Genomic DNA, 15,755 nt, shown 5'->3' on the forward strand with positions numbered 1-15,755 from the left:
TGACCCTGGCCATAGTCTTCTCTCACTTCCTCAGCTATACCATGATCCATCCGGCCTCAGAGTTTCACATACGCTATTGCCAGTATTCAGTGTTCATCCTCCATCCTTAGAACTCAACATATTTTGGGGGGGAAAGCCTTCCCTCACCCCCTACCTCATTACGTTTCCCCCATTAATCACTGTTATGTAAGCAACTAGTTAATGTCCTTCACACACTTTCATAGAGACATGGTCTATGCCGCCTGTTTACGCCGATACCGTACACCTGGTGTCCCATCAGGCACATGGTAGGTGCCTACATATTTGTGGAATGAAATAACAGCTGACTTAAATACGCGATACATAGTAAATACTCGATATTAACAGCGATGTTAGTTTTGAATTTGTTTTACTTTCCCTCTGTTGCTTGATTTTCCTTACCAGTTATTTGGAGTTACAAGATGTCTACCCAGCATTGGGAGGAAATCTGGAGTATGAAGGACGAGTGGTGTTCCACCATACGCAATAGGAGCTTGATACACATCTGTACTCACTAATGATGATGATGGCAAAGCTGCCTGGCCCAGAAAAATCTAAAACACTGGCTTTAGGCCTAATATCTCTATAAACTAGGTTAGCTCTCAGGGTACTTCATCATTGTTAAGTACATCAACTAAAGTGATACTACATTAGTTATCTGTTTAAAAATTCAGAAAGGTTTTCTTTAAGTGTTTATCAGAAATGACTTGTTCTGCTATGGGTACCTTTAGAAAGCAGAAAAGTCTTAACTCCTGGTTCTGTCGAAAGAAGTTGAAGAATGTTTATCGGAACTAAGACATTATTTTTTACAAATTTCTTTTAAAGTTTATTTAGAGAGAGAGAGCTCGTTCGTACATGGAGGGAGAGGCAGAAAGAGAATCCCAAGCAGTCTCTGTGCTCTCAGCAAAGAGCCCCACTTGGGGCTCGATCTCATGAACCCTGAGATCATGATCTGAGCCAAAATCAAGACTTGGTCACTTACCCGACTGAGCCATCCAGGTGCCCCAGAACTAGGATATTTAAAAAAAATTATTTTCATGTTTATTTATTTTTGAGAGAGAGAGCACAAGCAGGGGAGGGGCAGAGAGAAAGAGGGAGACACAGAATCTGAAGCAGGCTCCAGGCTCAGCTGTCAGCACAGAACCTGATGCAGGGCTCGATCCCATGAACCGTGAGATCATGACCTGAGCTGAAGTCGGATGCTCAACTGACTTAGCCACCCAGGTGCCCCCAGAACTAGGATATTTTTTAATATCCATTATCAACAATAGTGATACTCACTGTTCTGACTATCTTCTTTAGAGTGGTCCCTAAAACAACCTGCTGGGTAGTAAAATTATAGTAGGATTGGGAAGGAGGTTCAAATCACAAACTCTGGAGGAGGCAGAATTGGTTCATATCTTACCTTTACTACTTATAGCAGTTGGGTATCCTATCAACCTTGGGCACATCAACCTTCCTAGCCTCCATTTTTTTCACCTGTAAAATGCGATTTATAATAAGCAACACCAACGTTTGGTGAATCCATTTTACATTATTGAAAATCACAACATAAATATCCTTCGGTACCAGTGGTTCTTGATAGTGGTAGGAAGGAAGGGTTTTGTCTCTCAGGGGACAAAATGTCTGGAGACATTTTGTTCCAGTGGGGGTGGGTGGGTAGATGGCTTGGGGAGGTGGGTGACTACTGGCTTCTAGTGGGTAGACACAAGGAATGCTGGTAAACATCTCAAAATGCTATGACAGCTCTTTAAAGAAGTATCCAGTTCAAAATGTCAATAGTACTCCTGGCTGGGTGTCTGTTTATAATGAGGCTGAAAAACCCTGTTTATAGTGAAATGGTTAAATAATCACTACAGTCATTAAAAGAATGAGGAGATGATCTATGGACAGACATAGAAAGATTTCCAGGAGATGTAGTTAAAGTAAGTAAAGCAACTTACAGAGTTGTATTTATAATATAATGCCATTAATAACCAACCTCTCTTCTATGTGCCTGTGTGAGTTTCCACATACACATAAAAGATCTGGAGGGACACATATCAGCTTGTTAATCAGTGGAATCTATGGGGAAAAGGCATGTTAAGGACTGTTTGCATTTCTTAATCGTCACACTTTTTAATGGATTTTTACAACTAGAAGGTATTACATTTCTAATTTTGATAACTTTTAAAAATAAATTCTGAGCTCCTACAGTTCTTATGAGGACTAAAGTAGATAATACAGGAAATGTCAACAAAGTGCTAATATACAATAAGCCCCCCCCCCCGAAAATAGTTACAGTTATTATTTGTCATTAGAAATTACATAAGTTTCATTTGGGGCTTATTGAAAGAACTCTTCATCTTATGTCATTTTGTACACATAGAAAAGGGAAAACACTCATGAAATACATAAAAGTATCCGTACCACTTGACATTCAGAGTACAAATCTTCTAATCACTGATGACCTCAGAGGCGTCGATTTGGTCTTTCCACACACCCTTTCTGGTCAAGCGTTCATGATATAGCACTTTATAGAGTAAACTTTTATTTTTTATTTATTTATTTATTTTTTTAACATTTATTTATTTCTGAGACAGAGAGAGAGACAGAGCATGAACGGGGGAGGGGCAGAGAGAGAGGGAGACACAGAATCGGAAGCAGGCTCAAGGCTCTGAGCCATCAGACCAGAGCCCGACGCGGGGCTCGAACTCCCGGACGGTGAGATCGTGACCTGGCTGAAGTCGGACGCTTAACCGACTGCGCCACCCAGGCGCCCCTAGAGTAAACTTTTAAATCGAAGCATAATATTCGTATACAAAAGCTGGACAAATTTCCAAAATGAACAGAATCATGTATTCAGTACCTAGTTCAAACAAAAGAAATTACCAGTACCCAGAACCCTCCTTCCACAGGTAGCCACATCTTTGATTTCTAACATTATAGATTAGTTTTGTTGGTTTCTAAACTTTACATGAAGGGAATCATGCAGTATATAGTCTTTTCTGTTTGACTTCTTTAACTTAACATTATATGTGAGAAATTCCCACATTAGGTGTAACAGATCACTCATTTTCATTGCTGAACAGTAGTCCATTGTATGCATACACAATATATCCATTCTATCGTTGATGGCCATTTGGATTTTCTAGTTTGAGGCTACTATGAATAGTGCTGTTATGTACATTCTTACACGTCTTTGGTATATATAAGTATGCATTTCTATTTATATGTACCTAGGAGTGGACTTTTGGGCTCATATGCTATGTGAGTGTTTATGTTTAGCAGCTGCTACTAAACAGTTTTCAAAAGTGATTTTTTTACTAAGCTATATACTACCAGCAATATATGAGCATTTTCTGTTGCACCACAACATCCTCACTGAGAGTTGGTATTTTAATTTTAGCTATTCTGGTAGGATATAACTCATTTTTAAATGTTAAGTAACTTACTGGAGCCTATTGTTTCCTGTTATAAAAAGGTATGTTTTTGAGTGTGACTTTTTGGTAGAAAGCTATTCCCCAAATTGTTAATAGTAACTATCTGAGTGGTAGAATTATGGGTCATTTTGTTTCTTTGCTTTATATTTATTTCTACCTTTTTTTTTTAATGTTCACTTATTTTTGAGAGAGAGAGAGAGAGAGAGACAGAGCATGAATGGGGGAGGGTCAGAGAGAGGGAGACACAGAATCTGAAACAGGCTCCAGGCTCTGAGCTGTCAGCACAGGGCCCGACGCGGGGCTTGAACTCACAAGCTGCGAGATCATGACCTGAGCCGAAGTTGTTCACTCAACCGACTGAGCCACCCAGGTGCCCCTATTTCTATGTTTTAAACTTATAAAATGAACATGCTATGATAACAGAAATAATATAAAAGTGGTAGTATTTCTCAAAGTCTTTTCATTAAAACATAAATTCCAAGGATGTTAATGGATATTCCTGAAAATAGTTTCAAGGCTAAGTATGACTTGTTCATTACAAGATTGCTCAGACTTAGAGATGCTAATGTGTTTTCTAAATCCCTTACACATGCGTACTATATAATAGCATGTATGGTTTCTGGGACTTACAATTTCCAAAATACCCATTTGTACCTCAAGGAAGTAGTGTACTAAGAAACATTATTTGCAAAATGCTAAAATGGGAGATACAAAAATGTAACACATAAAAATAGTTTCCCCCAAAAGCAAATAATCCTTATAATAGAGGGAGTGTCCATAAACAAGTCTTCCCTGTGTGACTGAACACTGAGCATTTTTATGCTGCTTTAAGTGAATTTGAAGTTATCCAAAACGTCAATCCAAGAGTCTAATCCCATGGTATTTTTCTATTTGCCCCCCTGTATTGGAAAGTTAGCTATTCGAGTGTCTTCGGTAATTATAACCCTGGGTTTAGATTATAAGGTTTAAAATCATATAGAGAGACAGAGGTCACAGGACCCACAGGATCTCGGACCTCAGGCTTTCTCTGATGATTCTTTGGACTCCAACACCAACTTATTTCTTGTAACAAGATAAGACAAAGCAGATTTAGGCCGGTTTCAAAGAGAACTCCTAGTTGGTCGTGCAAATCGTAGATACTTGTCACCATATCCAACAATAAAATTTAACAACCAAAGGGTTTTACTGAGGGCCAGAATTATTCCCCAGTGTTGCCAAGTTCCTAACAGTGCCAAATATGCTACATCGCCAAGAATGTTAGCCAACTTGGCAGTGTTACGAAAGGGCGTGGTTTGGAGTGAGAGACTTGGGTTTAGATTTCAGTTCCACCACTTACTCAGTTGTGTGACTTTCTATGACTTCTAATTTCCTTGAGTGTGAAATAAGAATGAAATAATACGTCTCTTTTAGGTTGTTGAGAGTGAATTAATCTAATATGTGTGAAAGCACCTGCCCAATAAGGTGCCAAAGATAGCAGGGCTCTCAGGGAACGGGGTTGCCTTCTTTGACGAAGTGAAATAAAAGCATTGGCAAGGCTGCAGCTGATCTAGGCCACAGCCAAAATGTATTTATTGCTCCACTCAGTTTCACACAATTGGATGCTTTTATTTTCACTCTGTCTCCCCCCCACCGCATCCCCAATTCTTTCTCCTGGTACCATAACCTCTTCTTTCTTTCCTTGTACCATCCTGGATTTTCATTCCCCAAGAGAAACCATGCTTTGGCCAGTTCTGGATAATGGTAACGATAAAATGTAAGGCGCTTTACCCTCTCTGGTATTCAACCAAGAACGCTTGAAAGAACAAAAGACTTAAGGATCCTGATCAAGTTTTAGGACTATCTTTGATGGTAATGTGTTGCTTCGGGGAACTTCCTGATATGTCTCAAATTCATTTTTGAGTGATTATTTATTGAACACCTACTACATGCTAGGTGCTTTCTAGGTTTGGCTGGTGCTACTGAACAGGCTGGTCTTGTTCTTTAAGTTTTCTCAAAGAATATTTAAACCAGAAATCTATTTCTTGAAGAGTCAGCATTCTTGGGTCTTCTAGATCTTTCCACATTCAGACAGCACTTTCAAAGCAAAGAAGCAAACTAATAGACAATATTAGTTTATATTATAGACAATATTATGACTGATATGACTAATATCAGTTATATAAGATATTTGGGCTAATCTGTGCTTAACTATTTTGGAAATAGGGAACAATTGCCTTTTTGCTATTAATTGGCTCACTAAAGATCTTTTCAAAGTTCTGATTTTTAGTTATCACCTTAGATAAGGTGCAGGTGCCTCTTTTGTTCTGTTCCAGAAACCCCTGTAACTGTAGGCTTTATATATTAGATTCTTCTGGTGTAGATATTCTTCATACTTCCTGGGCTCCCCGCACCCACAACCTTTAAGTTTTAAATATACTACAGAATGAAAACAACTTGGAAACTCTAGCTTTAGAGTTCCCAGCTCTTATGAGGTGGAAACAGTTGAGTTAGGAAAGCCACTGCTATCTTCTTTCTTTAAAATAAATAAACCTACTGAGTAACTGAATTAGACGACTCCGGACAGCTTAGCAATACACATGGTAGGATCATATAATATTCTGTTGGTGAAGATTATGTGAATGATAGCATCTAATGTCCCCCACAAAGCAGGGTTTCCTTAGAATGAAAATGCTTCTTTGAGAGTCCCAATCTTTCCGAATCCCATTTAAAGGGCAAGTACAGCCTTTTTAACTCAGGCATGAGCTAATTATATTCTCCATATTATATAATTCAGCAGAGTAGTTAAGAGCCCTGAATTATTGCTGACCTATATCATCTAAAATATCTGAAAATGTCCCTTCTGTCTCTATAAGTAATTAGAGACATCAACAGAGGATCAGCTTAGCTTACTTGGCCAAAAAAAGTCAAACAAAACAAACATCCCAAACTTATTATAGGTACAAATTGGAGACCCTTAACCTTTATCTGTCTTCCCAGTGGTGATAACACTCAGGAATGTGGTAGTCATTGATATCTTTAGCCATCCATAAACATTTGTTACCTTTGGTTCTTAAGTAACTTTTTAAAAGTAAAAATATACTTATAAAATATTTGCAGCAGTTAAGTACTTTCAAAAATCAGTTAATAGTCTATTATATTTACTATAGAAATGCTGAAATCCAAAAGATTACATTGATGGTAGCTTTCTTCTTTACCTGAAGCTCACTCCTAAGGAAACTTAACACACTAAATTACATTTACAATGTCTACCTGGACGATATTACCTAGACAACCATTTAGTGGGTTAACTGTAGGCCAGACATGATTATTTCTCATTCTTTGCCTAGCTACTTGTATATATAAAGGATCCATCAAAACTGACACAGTGGGGTGGAGAGGTCAGCTGGCAGGCATTGAATCTTGAACTCAAACATTAACTTATTTAAATGCTTAGCAGATTAAAGATCCCTTCCCCAACTCCCCAGCTGAATCTCAATGTTGAAACAATACATGATTTAAGTGGAAACTCCATTGAAACTTTGCCAGGTACCTCAAGTATAGTCTTGAATTACAATCCGCTTAGATGATTTATTTATTGATTACATTACCTGCTGTGTATAATGTGCAATGATGGGTGTGACGCATCAGGTAGACTGTTTATTGACTAGCAAATGAATAAATATGAAATAGCTTTTGACTTAAAATACTAGCTCAAAACTATATGACACAAGGTGTGAAGTCAAGGCAGAGACCACATCTTCATCACATTTTGTTTTAAATGTTTTATTTATTTTTGAGAGAGAGAGAGACAGAGCACGAGTGGGGGAGGAGCAGAGAGAGAGGGAGACACAGAATCCGAAGCAGGCTCCAGGCTCCAAGCTGTCAGCACAGAGCCCGACACGGGGCTCGAACTCACAAACTGCGAGATCATGACCTGAGCCGAAGCTGGACACTCAACCGACTGAGCCACCCAGGCGCCCCCATCACGTTTTTGTATTCCCAGGTCCTGAGTATCCAACACACAGAAGACATTTAAGAAGTAGATTTCTTTGATTTTTATAATAGGGAAACATAAAATCTAAAAATTTTTAAGTAGTTAGGATACGCTCCCATGGAAGCTACTCAGTAAGTTTGGTTAAAGGCCTTTATTTTTACAGTTTACAGAACTGATTTTGATTTGTACAATTTTTTATTTTGGCTGGTGTTTGCTGTAGGGTGGAAATTAAATCTTTAAATGTAACATGCACCTACGAGTAAAGTAGTATTCCAAACACGACAAACCTGATATAGAAGCTTTTTAATGTGGCAATTATTGCTATAATGACTCAGTACATGAATGAAAATTATTTGACAAAAGCCCAGAAGGGAAAGATACGCTCAAGTTGGGTACAACCAATTTTATAATAAAGATATATTAAGTCTGTTACACACGCTAAAACAACAACAACAACAACACAACAACAGTTCTTCAAGAGCTGAGATTTTTTTTTTTTTTTAATGTTTATTCATTTTTGAGAGACAGACAGAGTGCCAGCAGCGGAGAGGCAGACAGAGGGAGACTCAGAATCTGAAGCAGGCTCCAGGGTCTGAGCTGTCAGCACAAACTAGAACCCACGAACCTGAACCTGTGAGATCATGACTTGAGCCCAGTCGAAGTTGGATGCTTAATCGACTAAGCCACTTAAGCGCCCCAGGAGCGGAGATATTTTTGATCTAGATACTTTCTCCCATTCCTCATGAATTTCTGTTTTAAGCTGTTGATTTGCATGTATATTCAACTACGTTTTTATTTGTGATTCTTTTAGGTAAGTCAGTTTCATAAAAATAAGACAAGTTGTATTTACTACACAGTCTTCATACTTAGCTAAAAGTCATGCACGAGGCAAGTGAAAAGATAAACACGAATTTCCATTAATTAACCTATCTGACTTTTGAATATATTGTTTTGTTCATTTAAAGTCTGAGGTTGAAGAGCTTTGAAAACTGAAGTTTAAAAAAGGAGACGGTTGTATATTTTATAGCTTGGGTTCTACTTAATGCACGTATCTTTCTACAAAAAAACCTCACAACCTCTAAAATTATTTACCCCTTTCAGACTTATAAACTATACATACTTTGAAGTGTAAAGTCACACTAAGCACAAGAGCAAAAATCCTCATCTTAACGAGGCACAAAGAGGCTCAGGGAAGTTAAATAACAAGGCACAAATACTTAGCTGGTCAGGTTCAGAGCCCAGATTAGCTCTGGTCGGTCTGATTTACAAGCTTGCACCTCAAGTTCAAGGTAAAGAAAGGCTTCACTGTTCTAAACCAAAGTCCCAAATATGCCAGAATTACATGGCCACTAGAGAGCTAATTAAGAAAAACTGTTTAAATTATTTCCATGTTCCAGAGTTCCCCACCTCTCTGGACTCAGCAGGCAGTTAAAATATGTGACCTGAGACATTTTTGTTTTCCCTTGAGAGGAAATGCACAGTTGGAAGAGAAGTTCACAAAAAATGCCTTCTCCACAAAGCAGCAATACGGCTTTTTATCTTTTAAAAAGCTCTCTTTTCACAGCTATTTGGTGGCACTTTATGCCCCCAAGAACTCATTTTAGTAATAGTTAACCCCCGTTTAGTCTATCTCACAAGCCAGATTATACATGATTTGAAATCAGGGGTCCTGTTTTTTATTTCGAACCCATCACAGAGCCTGGCACGGGTTGGTAGGGTGTGCATCCAATCAATACTTGTTGAATGGAATTATATTGAAAAGCAGGGTGAGGTAGTGCCTTCTTCCTTCTGCCAGACTTTGGTGCGGCTATACGGGTAATTTTCTTTCTTAGAAAGCTTTAATGGGAATGAAATTATTCCTTAGTGTGCGTTTGAGAATTCCACTGAAAGCAGTTTAAAAAATTAAACATGCCCTCTTAGAGGTAGTTGGACAGATAAGAATGAAAAGTGACAGTGGCAAATCCGCATTGTTCAGCGGAGAGAGAAAGGTCAACAAAGAGTAGAAACAGAACCCTCAACCCACGCTGCATTCCTCCCCTGGAACGTTCTCTGTGCGTCTTATCATTCAAGTTCTTTAAATGCAGTTTCCTTGAAACTGACCGGATCCCTTTTGAGGGTGAGGGGAGGACAGGAGCGGGAGGGAAAGAGATGGAGGAGGGGAAGGTCTGAGCAGAGGATTCTTCCGACAGCAGCGTCCACTCGGGGCCTTGGGGAGGCCGGGGTCACGGGGCCCTCCTTGCACCAGTGATCTACAACGTCTTGCCTGCGGTTTACAACCGCTCTTTAAAAATACTTTCCCTTTGGGACTGCCCTCGGCTTCTTCCTGCCCCCCCCCCCCCCCCCGCTTCTCTCCCTCCTCCCCCCACAGCGGCCCCAGGCAAAGAAATGCCTCGGCTTCGCCAGCCGATCTTAGAGTAAACAGCGCACTCGGAGAAGTACAATCGACCCGAGGCCAATTCGACCCTTTCCCTTTGCCGCCCTCAAACGACCCTTGACAGCAGCCCCCGCTCACCCCTCAAATGGAAAACCCACAGACACACACACAAACAAAAACCCCAAGTCTTCCCTTCGGTTGCTACCCGCAATGACGTTTCCCCCTCGGGTCCCGCCCCTCCGGGGGCTTGGAATTTTGGGATTGGCCGAGGGGTTGCGGCGAAAAGGCCCCGATTGGGCGCCGAGGCTCTGACTGACAGCGGGGCGGCCGCCGCTCCCTCCCGCCCTCCCTGGTGTGCGAATGTGTGTGTGCGGTGTTATGCCGGACAAGAGGGAGGCGACCGCGACGGTGGTGGCTCTGTTTATTGTCCCTCTCGGTGTGTGGATGTGAGGAAGTCGGGGTGCAGCGCGGCCGACGAAGGCGGCCTTTGAGGCAGCGGCACCAGCGGCGGCGACTCCCGCAACCCCAGCGGCCGGCCTTCGCGGAGTGTGAGGAAGGACAAGGCGCCTTTGCGTCCCCGCCACGTCTGGACGCCCCGGGCTCCCCGGCTGCGCTCGCCGCGCGCACCTCCCGGCCTCGGCCCGGCTTGCTGCGGCGCCCGCGGGCGGGCGGGCGAGGAGGAAGCGCCGCGGCTCTGTCGCCGCCGGCCTCCTGCTTCCTCCTCCTCCACCTCTTCCTCAGCGGCGGCCCTAGGCCCGGGCGACGCGGCCGCCGCGCCTCGAGTTTGAGGGCGCCGGGCGGCGCGGCCTCCTCGGCGGGCTCGGCCGGGCGTCCGCCCCGGGTCTCGACGATGGGGCGCGGGGGGCGGCGCCGCTAGGAACACGACGAGCGGAGCGGTCGGTGCAGAGCAGCGGGGGCCGGCGGCCCGCAGGGAAGCGGGAGCGGCGGCCGCGGCCTCGGGGCCTGTGAGCGGAGGCACCCGCCATGGCCAAGGCGGGCGGCGGCGGCGGCGCGGGAGCCGGCGGCAACGGGGCACTGACCTGGGTGGTGAGTGGCGGGCGACGGAGGGCGGGGGTCCTGGCCGCGGCATTGTTCCCGGCCCGCGGCGGGGGAGGAATTCCGCCGGGCGGACCGGGGGTGGGGAGGAAGGGAAAAGAGAGGGAAATCCGGCGCCCCGGACGGGCGCCCCGTCGGGGCTTCTGCCGGCAGAACCCCCCGCTCCCCGCCCCTTTTCTTTCTTTACCTCTATGGAGGCTCCGCTGCTGGGGCTTACGTGCGCTTAAACTTAGGGGGACAGACCATGAATCCGATAGGAAGCCCTCGCTTCATCTTTTTTCCTCTTTCTCAAGACTCTTCCAGGTCAGTCAGGCATGAGATGATGGGTATGGCAGTAATGCCTGTGTGTCTCTGTGGGTCAGCACTTTTATTAAATGTGGTTTGAGAAAATCCCGGAGAAAGGGGTGTGTGTGTGTGTGTGTGTGTCCGTCCGTCCTGGAAATGCAAATGCAACCATTTCTGATTCTCTGACCTCTCAGAGAAGAATGGGTTTGGTGGGGGATTCGTCTAAGGCAATTTACACTTGAGTTCAGAGTCTCGTTCGGTTGAAAGCGCATTCGGAATGGCTGTTTCCGCAGCAGCTAATATGCTGTAGGTCGTCCATCTGTCCGGGTGGGATTATTAAAAGAAGCGTTCACCTGCGTCAGCATCGCAGGTGAAGCGGGGTGGGGGCCGAATGGAGGGTGCTGGAGAGGTGACCGAAGTGCTTAGCCCCGGAATTAAAGGATTTCGGCGCTCCGTTCCTGCTGGGAAGTAGTAGAGGAGGGAAGACCCAGAGAGATCCGATTCCCACGGCAGATCGATAATTCACCAGCGTTTCACTTGCTCAGCATAGAGTTCAGAGCAGGGTCATTTCCTACACAAAAAAAGCGCAGCTCAGCCAACTGACTTGGTTTCCAGGAGAAACATTTAAAAAGCGTTACATTTTACAGGGACTTTCGATGGATTTTCCCTTTTTCAAAACACCCAAGGACACTTTCATATTGGCATTTTTATTACCACTGCTTCATTTTCTCTTCACTTGGGCCAGGTTGAGGGGAGTTAAGTAGCAGTTCTGTGTTGAAAAGTATTCCTTGTAAAAAAAAAAAAAAAGTATGTTACTGGTAGCAGAAAAACATTTTAACCACTTATGTTTGGGTGCTAGGGTGCTTTGCAAAGTGACTTGCCAGGCTTTTATTGTTGAGTTTTCCGAATTTTGTATGCTGCTCCAATAATGTAGCATGGTGAACAGATCAGAGCCAGAATAGATAACATGTGAGGTTATAAATTATTGGCCCATGCGGTCCATTCTCGGAGGGGAGAATGCATAAATGCAAAACACTGATTTTTACAAATGGATGGCCCTTACCCCTGTTACTAAAATCAAACAACTTCTGAAAATTGAGTTAGCCAGATGGTTCTCATTCACTATTTGGAAGTGTCCAGGCCTGATTTGTGTTCCTGAGGACTTCTGATTCTGTAATGGTAAACATTTTGCTCCAAGATGGAATTGGTTGGCATTTGACATTTGATAGCGATATTTAATTTACTGGTATTTAACTTTGTAGATAACTAAATGACTGCTTTTTCTGTCAAGCTCAATAGGAAACTTACATAAAAAAATTCATGAAACTTAGAGGGTCTCATTCAGTATCAGAAAATTCATTTGATAATTTTGATTTATTAAAGGTTTTTTTTCATACAAAACTAATACAGTAAAAGTCACTTAATCTTTTACTTATAGATTGTATCCTCTTGTTGGATTAGAAGTTTATTGAAACGCTAATCACTCCGGAAGTCCACTTTAAGATTTGATGCTTGCTTTAAATTTGTCAGGTTGTATGACCATCTTTATGTCCGTAATCAACATCATTGATCATAGACTAATTTTATGGGAGGCAACATAGTGAGGTGGTTATGAGGATGGATTTTGATGTCAAGTTGCTGTAGATTCAGATCCTTTCTCCAACACCTACTCCAAAAGGGACCTATCCTTTCTATGTCTGTTTTCTCATCTATAAAATAAGGTTGCATTGAGAATTAAATGAGATAAACATAGGTAGCCAGTTCTGGGTTTAATAAACGGTTTTTGTTGTTGGTGGTGAAGTTCAAGAAATGTACACTCAGAATAATGAAGTTGCTTTTACATGAAATGCTTTTGAACCCGGGTGAAAGGAAATTATTCCTTTGAAGGAATTCAGGGATTTGTTTCAGTGGTCGTCTATTTCTGAAGAGGGGTAACTTTGCCTGCTGTATTGAAACTGGTGTTATGTTGCCACCTGCTTGTGGGTAACAGGAAGAAATAAAAATGGAATTAGTCCCTGATAGCGTTCTTTTGGGAGGGGGATGGGTAATGCCATGTGTTGCTGGTATTAACTTCTATTGGGATGCTTGCCGGCATGTAGTATTAACATTGTCGTTGCATGAAAGTTTAGATTTTTTATAGGTATCTCTCATGACATATATTTTTAAATGTTTGTTTATTATTTTGAGAGACAGAGAGAGTGAGAGCAGGGAAGGGGCAGAGAGGGGTGGGAGGTGGGGGGGGAGCGGGGGGGGGGGGTGGGGAGAATCCCAAGCAGGTTCTGTTCTGCACTGTCAGCACGGAGCCCGATTTGGGGCTCGATTTCACAAACCATGAGTTCATGACCTGAGCCAAAATCAAGAGTCATGAAGCTCAACCCACTGACCCACCCAGGCGCCCCCTGAAAGTTTACATTTCAGTACCTGAAACCACAAAGCAGGGTGGTTTAAGACTGACATTAACTTCTCCTTATGATACTGTATTTGGTTTGTGCTTGATTTATAGCATTTTAAGCTAATTTTTTGAAATTAAAAAAAGTGAAAAATATAGTAGAACTATTTTGAGTTAATACTGACAACAGCTCTGAAGGCTTCCTGAACTAAGCAGTTTCTTGAATTAACCTTTAGTTTGTAAAGCTTTGATGAGTAGACCCTCTAGTCAATTTCATTTTGTTATTTATCATTTGTAAGTGGTTGTAAAAACTTTTGTGGAAACATTAGAATATAGTTAATTACCATATGAATATTGATCTTTTTTTTTCCTAGCAGTACTCTAATTTGGTAGATTAAAAGATATTATGATTAAAAATATTAGCATATAAAAAAGTGGTGCCCAGAATAATATAAGAAGCCTTCTTCTATTTACCAAGTTTCAACGATTACCAACTCAAGGTTACCCAGTTTGCCCCTTTTCATTATTTTGAAGTAGAGCAAATCCTGGAATTATGTCACTTCATCTGTAAATATTTCAGTATTTGTCTCTAAAACGTAAGTTTCTTTAAAAAATATATAAAACCACAACTAACATAGTGTTTTAAAAAGTAAAATTCAATGAGGGGTGCCTGGGTGGCTCAGTCAGTTAAGCATTGCATCCGACTTCGGCTCAGGTCACGATCTCACAGATCGTGAGTGGGGTGAGTGGAGCCCCACGTACGGCTCTGCTGGCAGTTCAGAGCCTGGAGCCTGTTTTGGATTCTGTCTCCCTCTCTTTTTGCCTGCCCCCTCTCGTGCTCTTATCTTTCAAACATAAATAAGTATTTAAAATTTTTAGAAAAGTAAAATTCAGTGAGAGACAAGGAATACTTTTTTTGTTTACTGTGAATATTTCTAATTCAGAAAACATGATTGTATATTCAAATATTATTTAAAGATTTGTATTAAGAACCTTGCTTTAGGGGCACCTGGTGGCTCAGTCGGTTGAGTGTCCATCTCTTGATTTCGGCTCATGTCCCGATCTCAAAGTTCATGAGTTCAGTCCCCATGTTGGGCTCTGCACTGACAGTGTGGAGCTTGCTTGGGATTCTCTCTCTCTCTCTCTCTGCTCTCACTCTCTCTGTCTCTCAAAGTAATAAACAAACATTTAAAAATATATGTCATGAGAGATACCTATAAAAAATGTGAACTTTCATGCAATGACAATGTTAATTCTACATGCTGGCAAGCATCCCAATAGAAGTTAATACCAGCAACACATGGCATTACTCATCCCCCTCCGAAAAGAAGGCTCTTGACTAGTCTAAATCTTAATTACTCTTCAAGGCTAGCTCAGAGTCTCACCAGACTCTTATCCTCCAGTTTACACTCATCCTTTCCTGTTACTCTTATGGGTAAAAAAAAAAAAAAAAAAAAAAAAAAGTATTTTTATATAACTTTCATGCATAATTTTGCCTTTAACAATTAAATTATAAACTCCCTAAAATCAGAGAGCATGTGTTGTACTTATTTGTATCCTTTATAGTGTTTAGCAAAAAGCTGAATTCATAATCCAACCTCAGTTATTTTTTTTATTAAAAAATTTTTTTTAACATTTATTATTCAGAGACAGAGAGACACAGCATGAGCAGGGAAGGGGCAGAGAGAGGAGGAGACACAATGCAAAGCAGGCTTCAGGCTCTGAGCTGTCAGCACAGAGCCCGATGAGGGGCTCAAACTCACAAACTGCGAGATCATGACCTGAGCTGAAGTGGGACTCTGAACAGACTGAGCCATCCAGGTGCCCCTAACCTCAGTTATTCTTAACAAATTGGGTAACTGACATATAACTTCCTCAAAAGTCTATCATTAGTAAGACAAGTGGTCAGGTAGCGATGTTAGATACATTGTCGAGTAACATAAAGCAGCACTTAGAAAATGTTATAATTGGTGCTAACTTTTCTGAATGGAAGTGAGTGTTTACCTGTAGTTTTAGATCTGTTAATTATTTCAGTGCCAGTAGTTGTATTTTACTAAGTACAGCTTTTAAAAACTAAGCCTCTTTTGTAGTTTTTAAAAATAGGGCCCCCGTTAGAGAAAAGGTATGATGAGTTTATTATTTTCATTTGCAGAGAAAGAAATGGGGGTGGGGCTGGTTAGAGAATTAGGTAACAAACTATTAATCACCTGACTAAGGCAGAAGTGGGATTGAAACCAG

At 41.8% G+C, this 15,755-nt stretch overlaps 1 protein-coding gene across 2 annotated transcripts in view; it reads left to right on the forward strand.

Moving 5' to 3' along the window:
- The first annotated feature begins 10,694 nt into the window (after nt 1-10,694).
- The window catches only part of TOP2B (DNA topoisomerase II beta), a 64,433-nt gene continuing 59,372 nt past the window's right edge, over nt 10,695-15,755 (forward strand). For both annotated transcript variants that reach the window (XM_086674186.1, XM_086674187.1), the window contains exon 1: nt 10,695-10,834. In XM_086674186.1, the coding sequence (XP_086530312.1) occupies nt 10,772-10,834 (63 nt within the window). In that variant the 5' untranslated portion in view covers nt 10,695-10,771. The remainder of the gene's footprint in view (nt 10,835-15,755) is intronic.

This window comes from Puma concolor, chromosome C2, assembly GCF_028749965.1.
Source record: "Puma concolor isolate L17-30 chromosome C2, mPumCon1.1.hap2, whole genome shotgun sequence".
Taxonomy (NCBI): Eukaryota; Metazoa; Chordata; class Mammalia; order Carnivora; family Felidae; genus Puma; species Puma concolor.